The 14605-nt window shown below is 47.0% G+C and overlaps 2 protein-coding genes across 4 annotated transcripts in view; one reads left to right on the forward strand and one right to left on the reverse strand.

Moving 5' to 3' along the window:
* The window catches only part of COL4A5 (collagen type IV alpha 5 chain), a 170689-nt gene that overhangs the window by 154601 nt on the left and 1483 nt on the right, over positions 1-14605 (reverse strand). The window contains exons 1-2 of one of the 3 annotated variants that reach the window (XM_061599000.1): positions 14024-14265; positions 12924-13583 (exon numbers count right to left, since the gene is read on the reverse strand). In XM_061599000.1, the coding sequence (XP_061454984.1) occupies positions 12924-13007 (84 nt within the window). In that variant the 5' untranslated portion in view covers positions 13008-13583; positions 14024-14265. Of the gene's footprint in view, positions 1-12923; positions 13584-14023; positions 14268-14605 lie in introns of those variants that run through there. The other 2 variants (XM_061599002.1, XM_061599001.1) reach the window with 2 other exon arrangements.
* LOC133371487 (collagen alpha-6(IV) chain-like) overlaps positions 14331-14605 on the forward strand; it is a 294936-nt gene continuing 294661 nt past the window's right edge. The window contains exon 1 of the mRNA XM_061598999.1: positions 14331-14367. The gene's annotated coding sequence lies outside the window, so the exon portion shown is untranslated. The remainder of the gene's footprint in view (positions 14368-14605) is intronic.

Raw genomic sequence — 14605 nt, forward strand, 5'->3', positions numbered from 1 at the left:
GGATATCATCAGGAAGTAACCAAGATGGTAGCCTCCAGATGTTGCAACTCTCATGAACCCCAATGAACAAGGCTGACGGTCAGGGATGATGGGAGATGTAGTTCAACAACAACTGGTAGCACATTGGCTACCTCTGCCCTTGGAACTGCAAACAGCCAAGCCATCTCAAGGCAGCCTGAGTTAAGGCAGCGGTATTTCTTGTAAGAGTGGAAACAGATATCCAAAACAAAGGTCTTCTCTGGTTCAGGGGAGGTGTCTTTGAGGGTTGACAAACAGTCCTCTGCTGGAGTGTGAACCTTAGCAGAAGCCCGATGATAGTGACTCCCAGCACTGGCCCTGAAGTGTATCCCAGGCCTATGAATACAGGACCCCTCTATTACAGAGTGCCATAACAAGACAGCTGCAAGCTGGCTATACAGCAATGAAGAATTAACACTTCTCAAGGCATAAGAAAGGCAAACTGCAACACAACCCTCCAGTGGTGGCTGGTGGCTCCATGTCAGTGGGGCAGTGGAATTTGCTCCGGGTTTTGAACTCTCAAGGAGCGGTCCAAGATGCTGAAACCAATTTGGAGTAGATTCCACTGCCCCACTGACGTGTAGCTATCAGCCGCCACTGTCAGGCTCAGTTTATTGTAGCAGCATTCAATAGGGCAGAGTTAGCCAATGTGGTGCCCTCCATATGTTGCTGGACTCAGACACCCATCAAGCCCAGAAGCAAGTCTGGGATGATAGGAATTGAAGTCCAACAAAATCTGGAAAGCACACTAAAATTTGACCACAGGAATAACCAAACAAAACCAGCAATTCACGAAAGGCAAAACTGAATACACGCTAGACCTTTGCAGCCTCTGAGGAAACCACCAGCAAGGGGTCAACTAGTTTGAGCATGTGCATCTGAAGCCTTTTTTTTTTTTAATTGTTCCATCTGCCTACGCGTGTTGTATAATGTAAGCATATGCACATGAGCCCCCTGAAGGGTGTTGTGGAGTGGAAAAGAGCCAAATCGCTATCCGGAGGATGGAACTTGGGGAGATCTGTGCCAAGAGAAGGTCTTGTGAACCACAAAGAAAATGATTTTTAAAAATTACTGTTAACAAACTTGGAATAACGCAACACCTTTTCCTACCCTAAGTTGGCATGATTTTACAGCAGTTTCTATCTTGAGAAAAAATGCCTTTAAAAAAAAAACACGCCCACAACTCTGCAGTATTCCAAGGGAATAAACTGGAAAGCTTCCCTCCCAGAGACAGAACTCCTGCTGTTTCCTCCCCCCCCCATAACTACAGATCACCTCCCAAATAATGTGGAAGTGGGGAGACCTGTACCCCCATAACCACCTATTATGGTGGCCGTTCATTCGGCCAGATAGGCGGCCTAAAAATAAAATTTTATTATTTTATTATTATTATTATTATTATAACGATTAGATTATCTCCCAATTAATGCAGGGGTGGAGAGAAAGACTATAGATGAGAATTTTAGATTATTCCATCTTCTCATCTCTCACGACCTGCTTGGCCTAGAGGACAAGCAGGCGTTTTGGCAGGCCCTCTAAGTACTGTTTTTGAGACCACCAAGCTTTCCCAAGTGTTGGTCTTGGCCCTGAATGTAAACTTTGCAGAGATTACAAGTACACAGAGATCCACATGTGCATCTGTGTCTACAAATAGGATCAGCTCTTAAAAGTCTTGCCTGAGTTGCCCCTTGCTTGTGGCCTGTGCCCCTTTCCTTTTAGAGGACTCCATTAAGATACAAAATGTCCTGGTTTGACTTTGTGTACTGACACATTGGCTATGCTGGCTGGGGCTGATGGGAGCTGGGGGTCCAAAAGCAACTGGAAGGTTTCCCTTCCAGTTTATTCTCTTGGCATGATGCAGAGTTGTGGGCATTTTTTTTTAAAAGGGCCTTTTTTCTCAAGATAGAACAGGTTTCCCAACCCTGAAGCAGACACTTTTGATGTATTTACCTCAATTTTACCTCATGAACACAATTTCAGTTGCAACCATTACCACTTCCACAAACACTCTGAGGTATCAAGGCCAAAAAAAGGGGGGAGACTAGGTTTTCTCTTGGAAGATGAGGTATGCACCCCTTTCTAAATCCCAGCCATTCTGCCTGGACAAGGCTTTGGTGACATCTCCAAACTGTCATCTGAATCACCAGGGGAAAACCTGAAATTTTCCCTGAAGACTCAGGAGTGTCATCATGAACTTCTCCAGCAGGCCTATTCTGAGACAGGAACATACTGTGTTCTCTCGGGCCTTAGGAGGAATTTATGCTGTTTTGATTCCAGGTCATCTTTAAACGTCTCGGCGTTGGGGACCTCGAGTCAGAATCTTCTTCATCAGGTGATGAAGGCAAGACCTTTGAGCCTGAAGGGGAAACGCATGCAGGGCCAGCCCCAAAGATGCAGCTACAAGAAGAACCTGTGGTGCCAGTGCCCATCCCCTTGGCTTGAGGATGCAGCACTGCCATCGTGTAACTCCACTGGAGAAGACCCCGGAAGGCCTGAGCCTTCCCCACTCCAATGCAGTAGGGAGTTACTAGAGAAGGCTGAACCCCTTAAACTCAAGCAGCACCTTGCAGCACAGGACATGCTAACATCAGGCTGCACCTGCTGCCATTACTATATAAGGGCTCCGTTTCAGCTTGTTCCTTGCTGGAACAACTTTGGAGGCCTGTGTTCCTCAGAGAACAGCCTGAACCTCATTTACTCCTACACCTTGGTCGAGCCTTGACATCCCTCAGAGCGGGACCCTCCGTCTGTTTGACCTGTAACAGCTTTATGTTGGATATTATCTTAATGGTATCCTATGGCTTGTTTGGTCTGTCATGTGTTTCAGATGATTATGGTGGAAACAGTCCTCTGATTACCATGTAGGGAAGGATCGTTTAAGTTTGGTTAATAAATAATAAAAATTGAAAAGCAGAGAAGTGCGCTCACAATAAAAGCAGAGAGCAACTGAGGGGAGAAGAGGCTGGAGGTTCAAGCTGGAATGATCACACTGCAAGGGGGATCCACACAAACAAACCTCCCTTTGGGGAAGGGCCATCGCTCAGTGGTAGAATTTCTGTTCAGAAGATCCCAGGTTCAATCCCCAGCATCACCCGGTAGGGCTGAGAGAAAATCCTGCCTGCAGTCCTGGAGAGCGGCTGCCAGCCAGAGTGGACTATACTTCTTCGTCTGCCCCCTCCGAAGGAGGTGTGGAGAGTTGCAAAACAAGAATGGGCCTTCTCAATGGCAGCCCACCATTTGTGGAACACTCTACCCAGGGAGGTGCAATTGGCACTATCATTATCCATCTCAGGCACAGAATGAGGGGAAAAAAGAAATGCGGCCCTCTCCCCAGACCACCCCCCCTCTCAGACCACATGTTCCTCAGCTGGTTTTGCCTGGCTGGGACATGTTCTTGAACTGGGATCATGCCTCTTGCTTGCCTGGATGGAGAAACGTGAATTGTGGGTAACTGCATTTGCAGAACACTCCATTTCATATTTGGCCCCAGCCGCCAGGGCTGGCTCCTGTTCACTCGCTCCACCTACCTCTCTCTCCTGTCTTCAAGATGGTGGCAGAGGCTTCTTTAAGGGGCTGATGCAGCTACCGCCATCGTGGTTGATGGCAGGCGCATGTGCATGTAGTGCACCGCACACGCCGTGCCATCAACCAATACGGCGGCAGAGGCATCAGCGCCTTCGAGATGCCTCCGCTGTCATTTTGGTTGATGGTCGCCCTGTGCGCACAGGATGCAGGAGAGAGATAGGTGGAACCTGCAGGAGCTGCACGCCTGGGGCAGGTTGGCGCCCAAGGGCCCCAGCATGCCTGGCGCCGGCCCTGCCAGTCATGACTGGTAGGCAGCCCCTGGAAAGTTGCCTGCAAAGGAATGGAAAAGGTTGCCCACTCCTGTGCTAGAGGAATACTAGAAACACTTCCATTTTTAAACCAAGCAGAGTTCCCCGTGCCTTCAGAACTCTGGAAAGGGTGGCCTCAGAAGAAAAATGTTTTCCACCTTTCACCCCATTTTTTCTAGAAAAAACAAACATTCAGGAAAAAATGGGGGGGAAGGAAAAGACAGCCCCCCATTTTTCTGCTTTTTCCCCTCCTAGGCTTCAGATTTCTATGGACACCCCACTGGAGATGCCTTCTCACAGCTGTTGTTGCAAGCAGAATTTCACGCTCCCAACGCATTATTCTGACCTACCCCCTTGGTCCTCTCTATCCACTTCTGCCCCTTTCCCCAATCCTGGGAAAAGGCCCCCCTGTATCCATACTGTGTCGGCATAGGAGCTGCTTTGCCACAGAATTCTTCCCATTCTACTCTAACATTTGGAAGATCGGAATCTCATGAGCAAAAGCCTCCTTCCGCAATTGTGGCTTGCCCTCTTGGCCGGGTGACTAAAGAAACCATCTATTATTGAATGTAAAAGGACAAGTGTGCTTATGAATAGTTATTATGCTTATAGCAGTCTTTGCTGACCTGGCACCCTCCCAATGTTTTGGAAGAACAACAGGGGCGGGGAGCCTTTGGTCCACGAGGCCATTTTGGCCAGGCCCACCTGCCCTTCACCCGACGATTCAAAGGCGCCTGGGAAGCGCTGCTCAAAATGCACTGAAAGCCCTGTGCTTGGTGCTTGGGAAGCTCCGAGTGCAGGAATTGCCACGTGCTTATCTATTTATTGAATTTATATCCCACCTTTCCTCCTAAAGGAGCCCAGGGTGGCTTGAGAAGCACCACGCACAGAGCTTGCAAACCCTCTTCCACACGGCTTTCCAAGCAGCTGATTGCCATGCATGTGGGAAGCACTGCACACAGTACTGCACTCTGAAGGATGTCAACCGTCTGAGGTCATTATGACATCAGATGACTGAAGGGTGGGTGGTCCTGTCAAAGATGGCCCATGGGGTGGGTGGGAAGAAAAACATCTGGCCCACCCCACCAAAAAGTTTCCCCACCCTCGGGCAACAACTCCCAACAATCCCAGCCAGCATGGCTCTGCTGCCGAGGGTTGATGGAAGTTGTAGCCCAAAATATCTGGGGGACCCCAGGCTGATGATGAAGGATGCTGTACCATACTCTGAAATACCTCAGCATGAAATGAAACAGGAGATAAAAGTGTAACTAATTAGGCCTGAGACTTCTAGGAAGGTTGCAATGTACTTGACGGCTAATAGAAGCCTTGGCTACAGTTGCTAAGGAGGGAACAACTTTTGGCAATTAGCAGCGAGGAAAATGAATGTCCTGGGCAATTTTACTGCTCAGGGGCATTATAAGGGATCGATCTGCCTGGCGTTCCGAGAGTCACTCTACATGAAGAACGCAGTTGTACTATACAATTAAAGCTCTATTATGCCACTTTATTCTTACATTTATATCCCACCTTTCCTCCAAGGAGCTCAAGGTGGTGGTACACTCCCTCTCCCGCATTTTATCCTCACAACAATCCTGTGCGGTAGGTTAGGCTGAGAGATAGTGACTGGCCCAAAATCACCCCAGTGGGCTTCTTAGCTGAGTAGTAATTTGAACCCTGTTCTCCCAGTCCAGCACTTTAACCACTATACCATCTGGGCTTCCCCACAAGGCATCCTGGGAACTGTAGTTTTTTAAAGGGTGCTATTCCCCAGTAACTATATCAAGTTTGAACAGGACATAACTTTTAAAGTTATAACATGTTATCTTTCAACAATATGTGATCCTTCGATGGTTAAAATTAATAGAATTTGAACACATATTCATCCCTATGACAAATACATTGTTTGGGTTTTTGTTTAAGCTCTGTCTTACACCAGATATTAACTAAGCTACTCTAAACAAAAGTGAAATTAAGGGTGTGCATTTTTACTTGTATGTAGTAACAGAAGGAGTTCATTAGCGGGACTGAAATAAATATTATATATACACATTTCTATGATGACCATCAGATTGGAAAACTCTATGTAACTGACCCAACTAACATGATTCTAAAAGGTACTGTGAATGCCTAGGAGGAAGCCACAGGAAAATTTCTATGTGGATTAAGGCTTTTAGCATAGTGGCATCAATGTTTTGGAACACTAATTTCAATGGAAACAGACAAGCACCTACAATTCTGATATTTCACCACCTGCTTTAAAATGTTTGTTTTGCCAAGTAACTTTGGAGAATTCATTTGATTCAGCATCGCTCATTTATTCTGTATTTTATGGTTTTCTAACCTCATGATATTTTAATTATTTTATTGTTCACCGCTATGATTAGAGAAAAGGTGAGTTTGGGGAAAAGGCAAGCAAGCGGTGACTTGACAGAAGTGTATAAAATGATGCATGGCAGGGAGAAAGTGGACAGAGAGGTTTTTCTCCCTCTCTCACAACACTAGAACTTGTGGACCTTGAATGTTGGAAGATTCAGGACAAACAAAAGAAAGGACTTCTTCACGTAGCACGTAGCTAAACTCTGCTCCCACAGGAGGCAGTGATGGCCACCAATTTGGATGGTTTTAAAAGAGAGTTAGACAAATACATGGAGGTTAAGGCTACCAATGGCTACCAGCTCTCATGGCCATGTCTGCGTCCATGGTCCGAGAGTCTGCTTCTGAATACCAGTTGCTGGAAAATGCAGGAGGGGAGAGTGTTACTTTGCTCAGGTCCTGCTTGCGGGCTTTCCATAGGCAACTGGTTGGCCCCTGTGAAAACAGGATGCTGGACTGATGGGCTACTGGCCTGATCCAGCAGGCTCTTCTTAGGGTCTTATGATATTTTTATTTTGCGCTAGCATGTTAAAAACATTCTTTTAAATAAATAAGAAAACAGCTTCCACACTACTTAAGAAATATACAAAGATGCCCCAACTAGTCAGACCGTATCTCCCTGTATGAGCCTGACCAGGCCCTGAGATCCTCAGGAGAGACCCTTCTCTCAATACCCACATCTTCTCAAGTACGACTAGTGGGAGGGCCTTCTCGGTGGCTGCCCCTAGGCTTTGGAATTCCCTTCCTAGGGAGGTAAGAATGACCCCCACCTTGCAGTCCTTCCGCCGACAAGCAAAGACCTTCCTATTCCAACAAGCCTTGTTGCCCCTGCAACTTCTACTGTGCAGATGCAAAAAAGCGCATTTGCGCAGAAGCAGCAACAGCGGTTAATTTTTAGCCAGCCTGCAAACTGGGCAGCCGCTCAGGGTGAGATCTGCAATTGTGGTTGTTTGTAAACGTTTTCAAGGGAGAAAATATTTATCTTTGCCTAACCTCCACCTCCCACCCCTAACCCCCAGCATCAAATGCCCTTCTTGAACATATTGGTCTTTGCTTGCAGGCATCCAGAGTGGAGGGAGAGGGGGGAAGAAGAGAAATAGAGGCTTTCCTCTTGGATTACAGACACTCACACCCTTAGTCAATTTCGCTTTCCTGCCTGCAAGGCTACTCTCTTCCAGTCTTGTCAATTTCAACCACAGCCTGCAGGTTCTCTGCAGCCCAGCTGAGCTGAAAAGCATACAGTCACTTTTAGGAAATATTGCAAATACAAGCTAAAAACCCACAGGAATTATTGGCATATAAGTGATTTGCTAGAGCGTCTCAGCCACCTGCAACCATAGAGACTGGTGGTCTACCTTCCTAGACATGACACATCATTACTTGCTGTTCTGGAGAAATAAGTGGAATTGCAATCATGTGTATCTCCAGAAACGTTAATATTTGTAAAGGTAGAAAAGCATACAGTCGTTTTTGTGAAATATTGCAAATACAAACAAACAAAAATACAGGAATTATAGGCATATAAGTGGTTTGCATGTTTCTTTTATCAGAGGGAACACCACAAAGCCTGTGCTGTTTGCCCGCATTCACTGCCCGAGCCAAGAGCGGCCACCTGTGGGGGGGGGCTGTCTGCTTCCCTCAGGGGCAGCATTCCTGCCACCGAGCCGCATAGCGGTCAGGGGCTGAACTCTGCAATGAATGAGCCCAAGGGTTATGGGGGGATTTGCCCCGCGATTACAAGCGCTGATCCCTTGCACTGCCCTTAATCCCCCTGGATGGTCAGGGGCACCTGGAGACAGCCCCCTGGCCGGAGCTACTCCAGAGTGGTGAGCGACAAGGAACTCCATTACAGCCACTACTATCAAACCATCAGGAAATTCAAACTTTCGCACTCATACGTTCAAGCACATGCGCCTTGTTGTGCTTTGTTGCAAAGGGGGAGAGGAGCATACATCATATTTTTGCGGACCAATTGGCTGATAGGGGGAAGTGTTATGGGCGGAGCTGGGAAAAAGCGAGAAGTAGTACAGGTCCTCCCGCTGCGTGTGTGGGCGCAAAAAAAGCAGGTTTTTTAATTGGGAAAGAGCAAACAAACAGGCAAAGTGAGGACTGTCAGATGACGAACATGATATGGAAAACGTGGATTATCCCACTCCGTTTGGATGAGCCCTTAGTAACTGCAAGATAAGTTGCACGCTTCCTGGCCACTATACTTCTGGTTTCTTCTTGAATTACTAATTTCACTTCCACTATGCGATGCTGATTTTTCTCATCATAGGGTTATATTCAACTAAGGTCTATTCAGAACAGACCCACTGAAATTAATTACCCTAAGTAAATTAAAGTTATCACAGCCAGCTGTGGTTAGGTGGGATATTAAGGTCAAGACTGCAAGTAAGAATTTATTTGAGTAAACACCTCTACAATTGCACTGCACAACTATGACTGTATGCCATTTACTTGTGAGCAAGCCCCATTGAACTCAGTTTGAACAAAAGGCCATTAATTGTCTTTTCCAGGATATGGCCAATTTAACTTAAAAGTAAGGGCTGGGTTGCCAGCTGGGCACACAGACTCCCTCACACATTTTTAAGTTTAACAAAAAATTAAAATTGCACCCGTTTTGCATGGGCATATATTCAATGAACAGAAAATACAAGCATTACTGTCCAAAAATATTCAAGGTTCTAAACCTTAAGAATATTTTTGGTTATTCATTGATTTAAAAATGCAACATCAAAGCATGGTTGACTGACTTACATAACCATAGCAATGACACACACATCATTTTATTATATCACATCTTCAAAAAACTAATCAGCTGTCAGTTTGCCACTGAGTTTTATAATCAATATCCAACTAATGAATTATGCACACTTTTGGTTATGCATAAGAATCTGAATTATTTTGCAATAACTATCATCCCTAGTTTTCTAACCATAGGCCCAAACATACAGTATATTTGCAACTATAAGCATACTGGAGGAACAAAGAAATTTCTAAAGGGGTAACCAATCTATGTTAAGGTATTGTCATAATCTGCTTTAGGTAGGATCACATTATATATTGGCCAGTAAAAGAGAGAAATATCATCAATGTTAAGTTTGTTCTTTCCATGTATAAAATGCGTAGGGGACAGTTGCACGATAAGCATCTGGTCCACCTTATTATGTGTGCTATAATTCTAATACTGAGAGAGAGAGATGGACTGCCTTCAAGTCGATCCCAATTTATGGTGACCCTTTGAATAGGGTTTTCATGGTAAATGGTATTCAGAGGTGGTTTTACCATTGCCTTCCTCTGAGGCTGAGAGGCAATGACTCGTCCAAGGTCACCCAGTGAGCTTCATGGCTGTGTGGGGATTTGAACCCTGGTCTCCCAGGTCGTAGTCCAGCACCTTAACCACTACACCACACTGGCTCTAATACTACTGCACATTAATTCAGGAGAGTGTCGCTGTCTTGAAATATATATAAAAATACAAGACTATAATGGTGGACAGGGAATTGCATATTACTACAAAAGGAAGATATATTAGTCAGTTGAAAATGATAGGATGTTCTTTTGACAACCCTGCCTCTAAAATCCATCTTCTCTGCCTCTGAAGAAATATTAAGATGTCATAATTGCAGGTTTTTCCCCCTGCACCAAAAATGTGCAACACAGAGAACTCTTTTCTTCCTAACAGTAGCTTTTCAAAGAGTTTGCTACTTTCAGCAACAGTGTGAATAATTTTGTTATTGGAAGACGCAATCTGATGCTTTTAACAGCTTCTCTTTCCTGCTCCCATAGAGAAAGAGGGGGAAAGAGCAGCGCCAGAGAGCTGCACTGTACGTCTTACTACAAAGATATGGGCTTGGTGAGAAGAGTACACGCTTTGCATGCAAAACATCCTAGATGCAGCCTCCATTTAGAGCTAGGAAATACCCCTGTGCAAGTCCCAGGAGTGTCACTGCCAGTCCATGTTGACAACACTGACCTAGATTGGCCAACACTCTGACTCAGTATGAAGCAGCTTCCTATCTTGCAGTGATACTAAGAGGCAATTCACATAGTATTTTCTTAACATCGGATGAGACAGACACACATATATACACCGACACAAAAAATGCACGTGTTGTTGTGTGCCTTCAAGTCGATTACGACTTATGGCGACCCTGTGAATCAGCAACGTCCAATAGCATCTGTCATGAACCACATTGTTCAGATCTTGTAAGGTCAGGTCTGTGGCTGCCTTTATGGAATCAATACATCTCTTGTTTGGCCTTCCTCTTTTTCTACTCCCTACTGTTTTTCACAACATTATTGTCTTTTCTAATGAATCATGTCTTCTCATTATATGTCCAAAGTATGATAACATCAATTTCATCATTTCAGCTTCTAGTGATAATTCTGGTTTAATTTGTTCTGTTGTTGTTATGTGCCTTCAAGCCGATTATGACTTATGGCGACCCTATGAATCAGCGACCTCCAGTAGCATCTGTCATGGACCACCCTGTTCAGATCTTGTAAGGTCAGGTCTGTGATTTCCTTTAGGGAATCAATTCATCTCTTGTTTGGCCTTCCTCTTTTTCTACTTCCTTCTGTTTTTCCCAGCATTACTGTCTTTTCTAGTGAATCATGTCTTCTCATTATGCATCCAAAGTATGATAACCTCAGTTTCATCATTTTAGCTTCTAGTTGATAGTTCTGGTTTAATTTGTTCTTCTAACACCCAATTATTTGTCTTTTCCACAGTCCATAGTATGCACAAAGCTCTCCTCCAACACCACGTTTCAAATGAGTTGATTTTTCTCTTATTTGCTTTTTTCACTGTCCAACTTTCATACATAGAGATCAGGAATACCATGGTCTGAATGATCCTGACTTTAGTGTTTGGTGATACATCTTTGCATTTGAGGACCTTTTCTAGTTCTCTCACAGATGCCCTCCCCAGTCCTAGCATGTGTAGAAATATATTGCAAATCCATGTGCCAAAATCGGCCTCCTGTACACACGTCTACCACCACATAAATGATGGGAGTAAGGCTTCAGCTCTCTAGCTGTACAACTCAACTAGATGCACACAATTCTGATCTTCTCTTGAGTAAAGTGAGGTTCACACAATGGCGGCTGTCAACCACTAGACCTGGTGGGGCATCCAGGGGGATCTGCAGAAATGGGGCCAGTTTGTTCTTGTATTCTCTCCCTCCACCTCCCTTGCAAAGATACTGTGGACACTTACGCAATGCGATAGTAAAAAAAAAAAAAAATACTGCTCAGGGCTCTACCCCACCTTGCCCCAGTGACCAGTCCCCCATGGCTGCAAATTAAAGAATACCATATCAAAAGCATAAACTAGTTGGAGCAAAAGGTATTAAAATCATCCTTTGGTCTAACATCGTCCCCCCATACACACACTTCCAAGATCTTTCCACAACCCTGTAGGCCACAACACCTTTTGGCACCCTCCCAGCTTAGGCAGCAGAAGCATCCTCAGGACAGACAAGTGGGAAACATCAGGAGTTGCTGTCCTTAGAGAAGGACCAGAGCTCAGTGGTAGAGAGCATCGGCCTTGCATGCCAGGTTCAACCCCGGCATCTCCAGGTAGGCTGAGAGAGACTCCTGCTTGACACCCTGGAGAGCCCTGGACAATACTGAGCTCGACAGACCAATGGGGGCCTGACTCCATGATCCTATGGTCTCTCCAGCTGAGTCTCACCCTTAGGCCCGGGGACAGGGAGCAGGATCTCCACCACATCCAGACTGGGGGCAGGAGGGCTTCCGATGGAAGCATTCAGGAGTTCTGGGTGAATCTGAACCGTTTTCTTTTTTTGCCCTAAAACCTCACACCCAGCAACATGGGGTGTGTGTGTTATTCTACATTGGATCCCTCTTCTCTCTTCACCTTACCAGTCCACTTTCACATACTTAAAAAAAAAAGCAGGACTTCGAGAGGGCAGCCATAAATCAACCTCGGGAGAGCCAGACAAAACTATACATGCCTTTGTCTGATAAAGACATTCCCCACCAAGAGAGAGCCAGAGAGCCCTCGAGTGGGAAGGGAGGGGGGAGATGAGGACACCACGCTGCAGCCACCTGAAGGAGTCACTGAAGCCCAAAGGAAAGGACAACAGCCCGCCCCCCCACCGCAACTCTGCCCCTTGGATATTCTCCTCTCCCCCAAATCCAAACATAAACAGCGATGTCCAAGAAACACCTTCCCGGCTCCGCTCTCCACAAGAAGTTTTTGAGCGGCTGCAAAAGTTCCATCAGTTGCAAGGGGGGGGGGGAAGAACCGCAGCGCAAAGCGAAGCCGGAGGGAGAGGGGGCGAGGAGTCGCTTTGAAGGCAACGTGGGCTCCCCCTTGCCATCCCCTTTTCTCCTCGGCCGGGGAGCGGGATATGGAGGAAGGAGAGAGACGGGGAGAAAGAGCTTTCCCGCCCCCTCGACCGGCCAAGGTGCGTATCCGCAGGATCCATTCGAAGATCCATTTGCGGGATCTCCTCCCCCCGGTCCCCAGCCCTCCTCCCTCCCCTTGCAAAGCAGGAACAAACAAGACCCTCTGTTTAAAACGTGTTTTTTTAAAAAAACAAAACTCCCTCGAAGTGCCCCCCGTCTTCAGAACGCGAAGAAGCCAACGCAAGGCGACCCCCCCACCCCCTTTCCCGGGCACAGCATGATTCCCGCGGCCCGAGCACAGCCGAGCGGAGCACCCACCGCGGCGTCGGCGGCGTCCCAGCCGCAGAGTCCCAGCAGCAAGAGCGGCGGCAGTAGGCAGCCGGCCCCCGCGCCCAGCTTCATTCTCCTCCTCCGGTCCTCAGCAGCCTCGCAGGCTCCCGGGCTGCGTCTCCGGAGTTGACATGGTCTTTGCAAAAAAAAAAAGGGGGGGGGAGAAGGGAAGGTTGGGCTGGGTAAGGGGAGGGGAGCGGCGCGCCCGATTGCCTGCTCGCTCCTGACCCCTCCCCCTCGGTGTCTCTCCGTCAAGGCAAAAGCGCTCCGCTTGCTCTCGGCGCCGACTGCCTACCCCCCGAAAGGGCAGCTCTCCCGGGACTACTTTGCCCCCAAATAAGGCACGCTGGGATTCATCCGCCGCACGCCCTGCCTGCCGAAGTCCGCAGCGCAGGGGGATCGAGGGCTGTTTAGGATGGGACCCGGCTGCGGGGAAAGGGTTCTTTCCAAAAGGCACGCCTGAAGAAAGCAAAGCCGGTGCACCTGAGGGGTTCCGGAGATTGCCCTCCCCAACGCGCGCGCACGCCCCGTGTTTGTCGGTGTGGGTTGGCGGAAGTGGCAAGGTGCATTTCGAGCCCCGCTTTCATAGCTGAAGAGGCACCTTGGAGGGTTGGTTTGGGTAGAGGCGGAAGCAGGTGGAAAGATACTCTGGAAGGGAGGAAAGAATGCATAAAGGTTTTTTTTGGGGGAGGGGTCAGTTCAAACTTCTTGTTTGAGCCCTAATCCGTAACCACCACAGCACTTGCAATCCTATGGATACTTTCTTGGGGATCAGTCTCTTCGGGACACTTACAGAACAAGCCTAACCGTGGCTAACCCAGAATTATTTATTACATTTATATACCACCCCATAGCCGAAGCTCTCTGGGCGGTTTACTGCAGTTAAAAACATTAAAAACAAATATACACATTTTAAAACACAAAAGCAATTGAAAAACACAATTGAAAAACAATTTTAAAAAGTAAAGCCTGTTGACTTCCATGGGGCTCACCCCCAGGTCAGTGGGGTTAGAACTGCAGCCTCTCACTTTCCAATCCACTTGCGTAGGGTCGGGCTCCATCCATGGCTGCATCCTTTGCATACTTACTGGGGAGTAAATCCCGTTGAATCTATTGGGGTTTTCTTTCTGACGCACTCTTATGACCGGACTGCGCCTTTTGGCATCCTTTAGCCAAGGATGGAAAGCAGAACGTGGGTGTTTTCTGAGGCTGCAATCCTAAACGGGCTGGAGCGGGGAGAGCCAACGTGATATCCTCCTGGCTGGACTTCAACTCCCATCGTCCCTTGCCATTGGCCCTACTGGCTGGGACTGATGAGAGTTAGAGTCCCACATCTGGGAGGTACCGCGTTAGTTGTCCCTGGGCTAGAGGGTAAGGCCCCATTGAACCCACTAGGACTTTCTGCTGAGTCAACCTGCTATAGGATTGCGCGGTGAGACTTTTCATTGATAAGGTGGGAAAAGCCGGTAGCATTTATAACCCCTCCCAAAGATGCTTACAATCTGGTTCCTGCAAAATCTTGCAACGGTGTGTAGAACAATTTCAGTGAAAATAATTCTGAAAGATTCACAACCAGGAGATACCTCAGAAGAACTGCGGAGTTCTGTGCTGCTCCTGTTAAAATCGGTGCGATCCTCTAGATGAGACTAGCACAATCCTATGAGTAAGGT

The sequence above is a fragment of the Rhineura floridana genome, chromosome 16, assembly GCF_030035675.1.
Source record: "Rhineura floridana isolate rRhiFlo1 chromosome 16, rRhiFlo1.hap2, whole genome shotgun sequence".
Classification (NCBI taxonomy): Eukaryota; Metazoa; Chordata; class Lepidosauria; order Squamata; family Rhineuridae; genus Rhineura; species Rhineura floridana.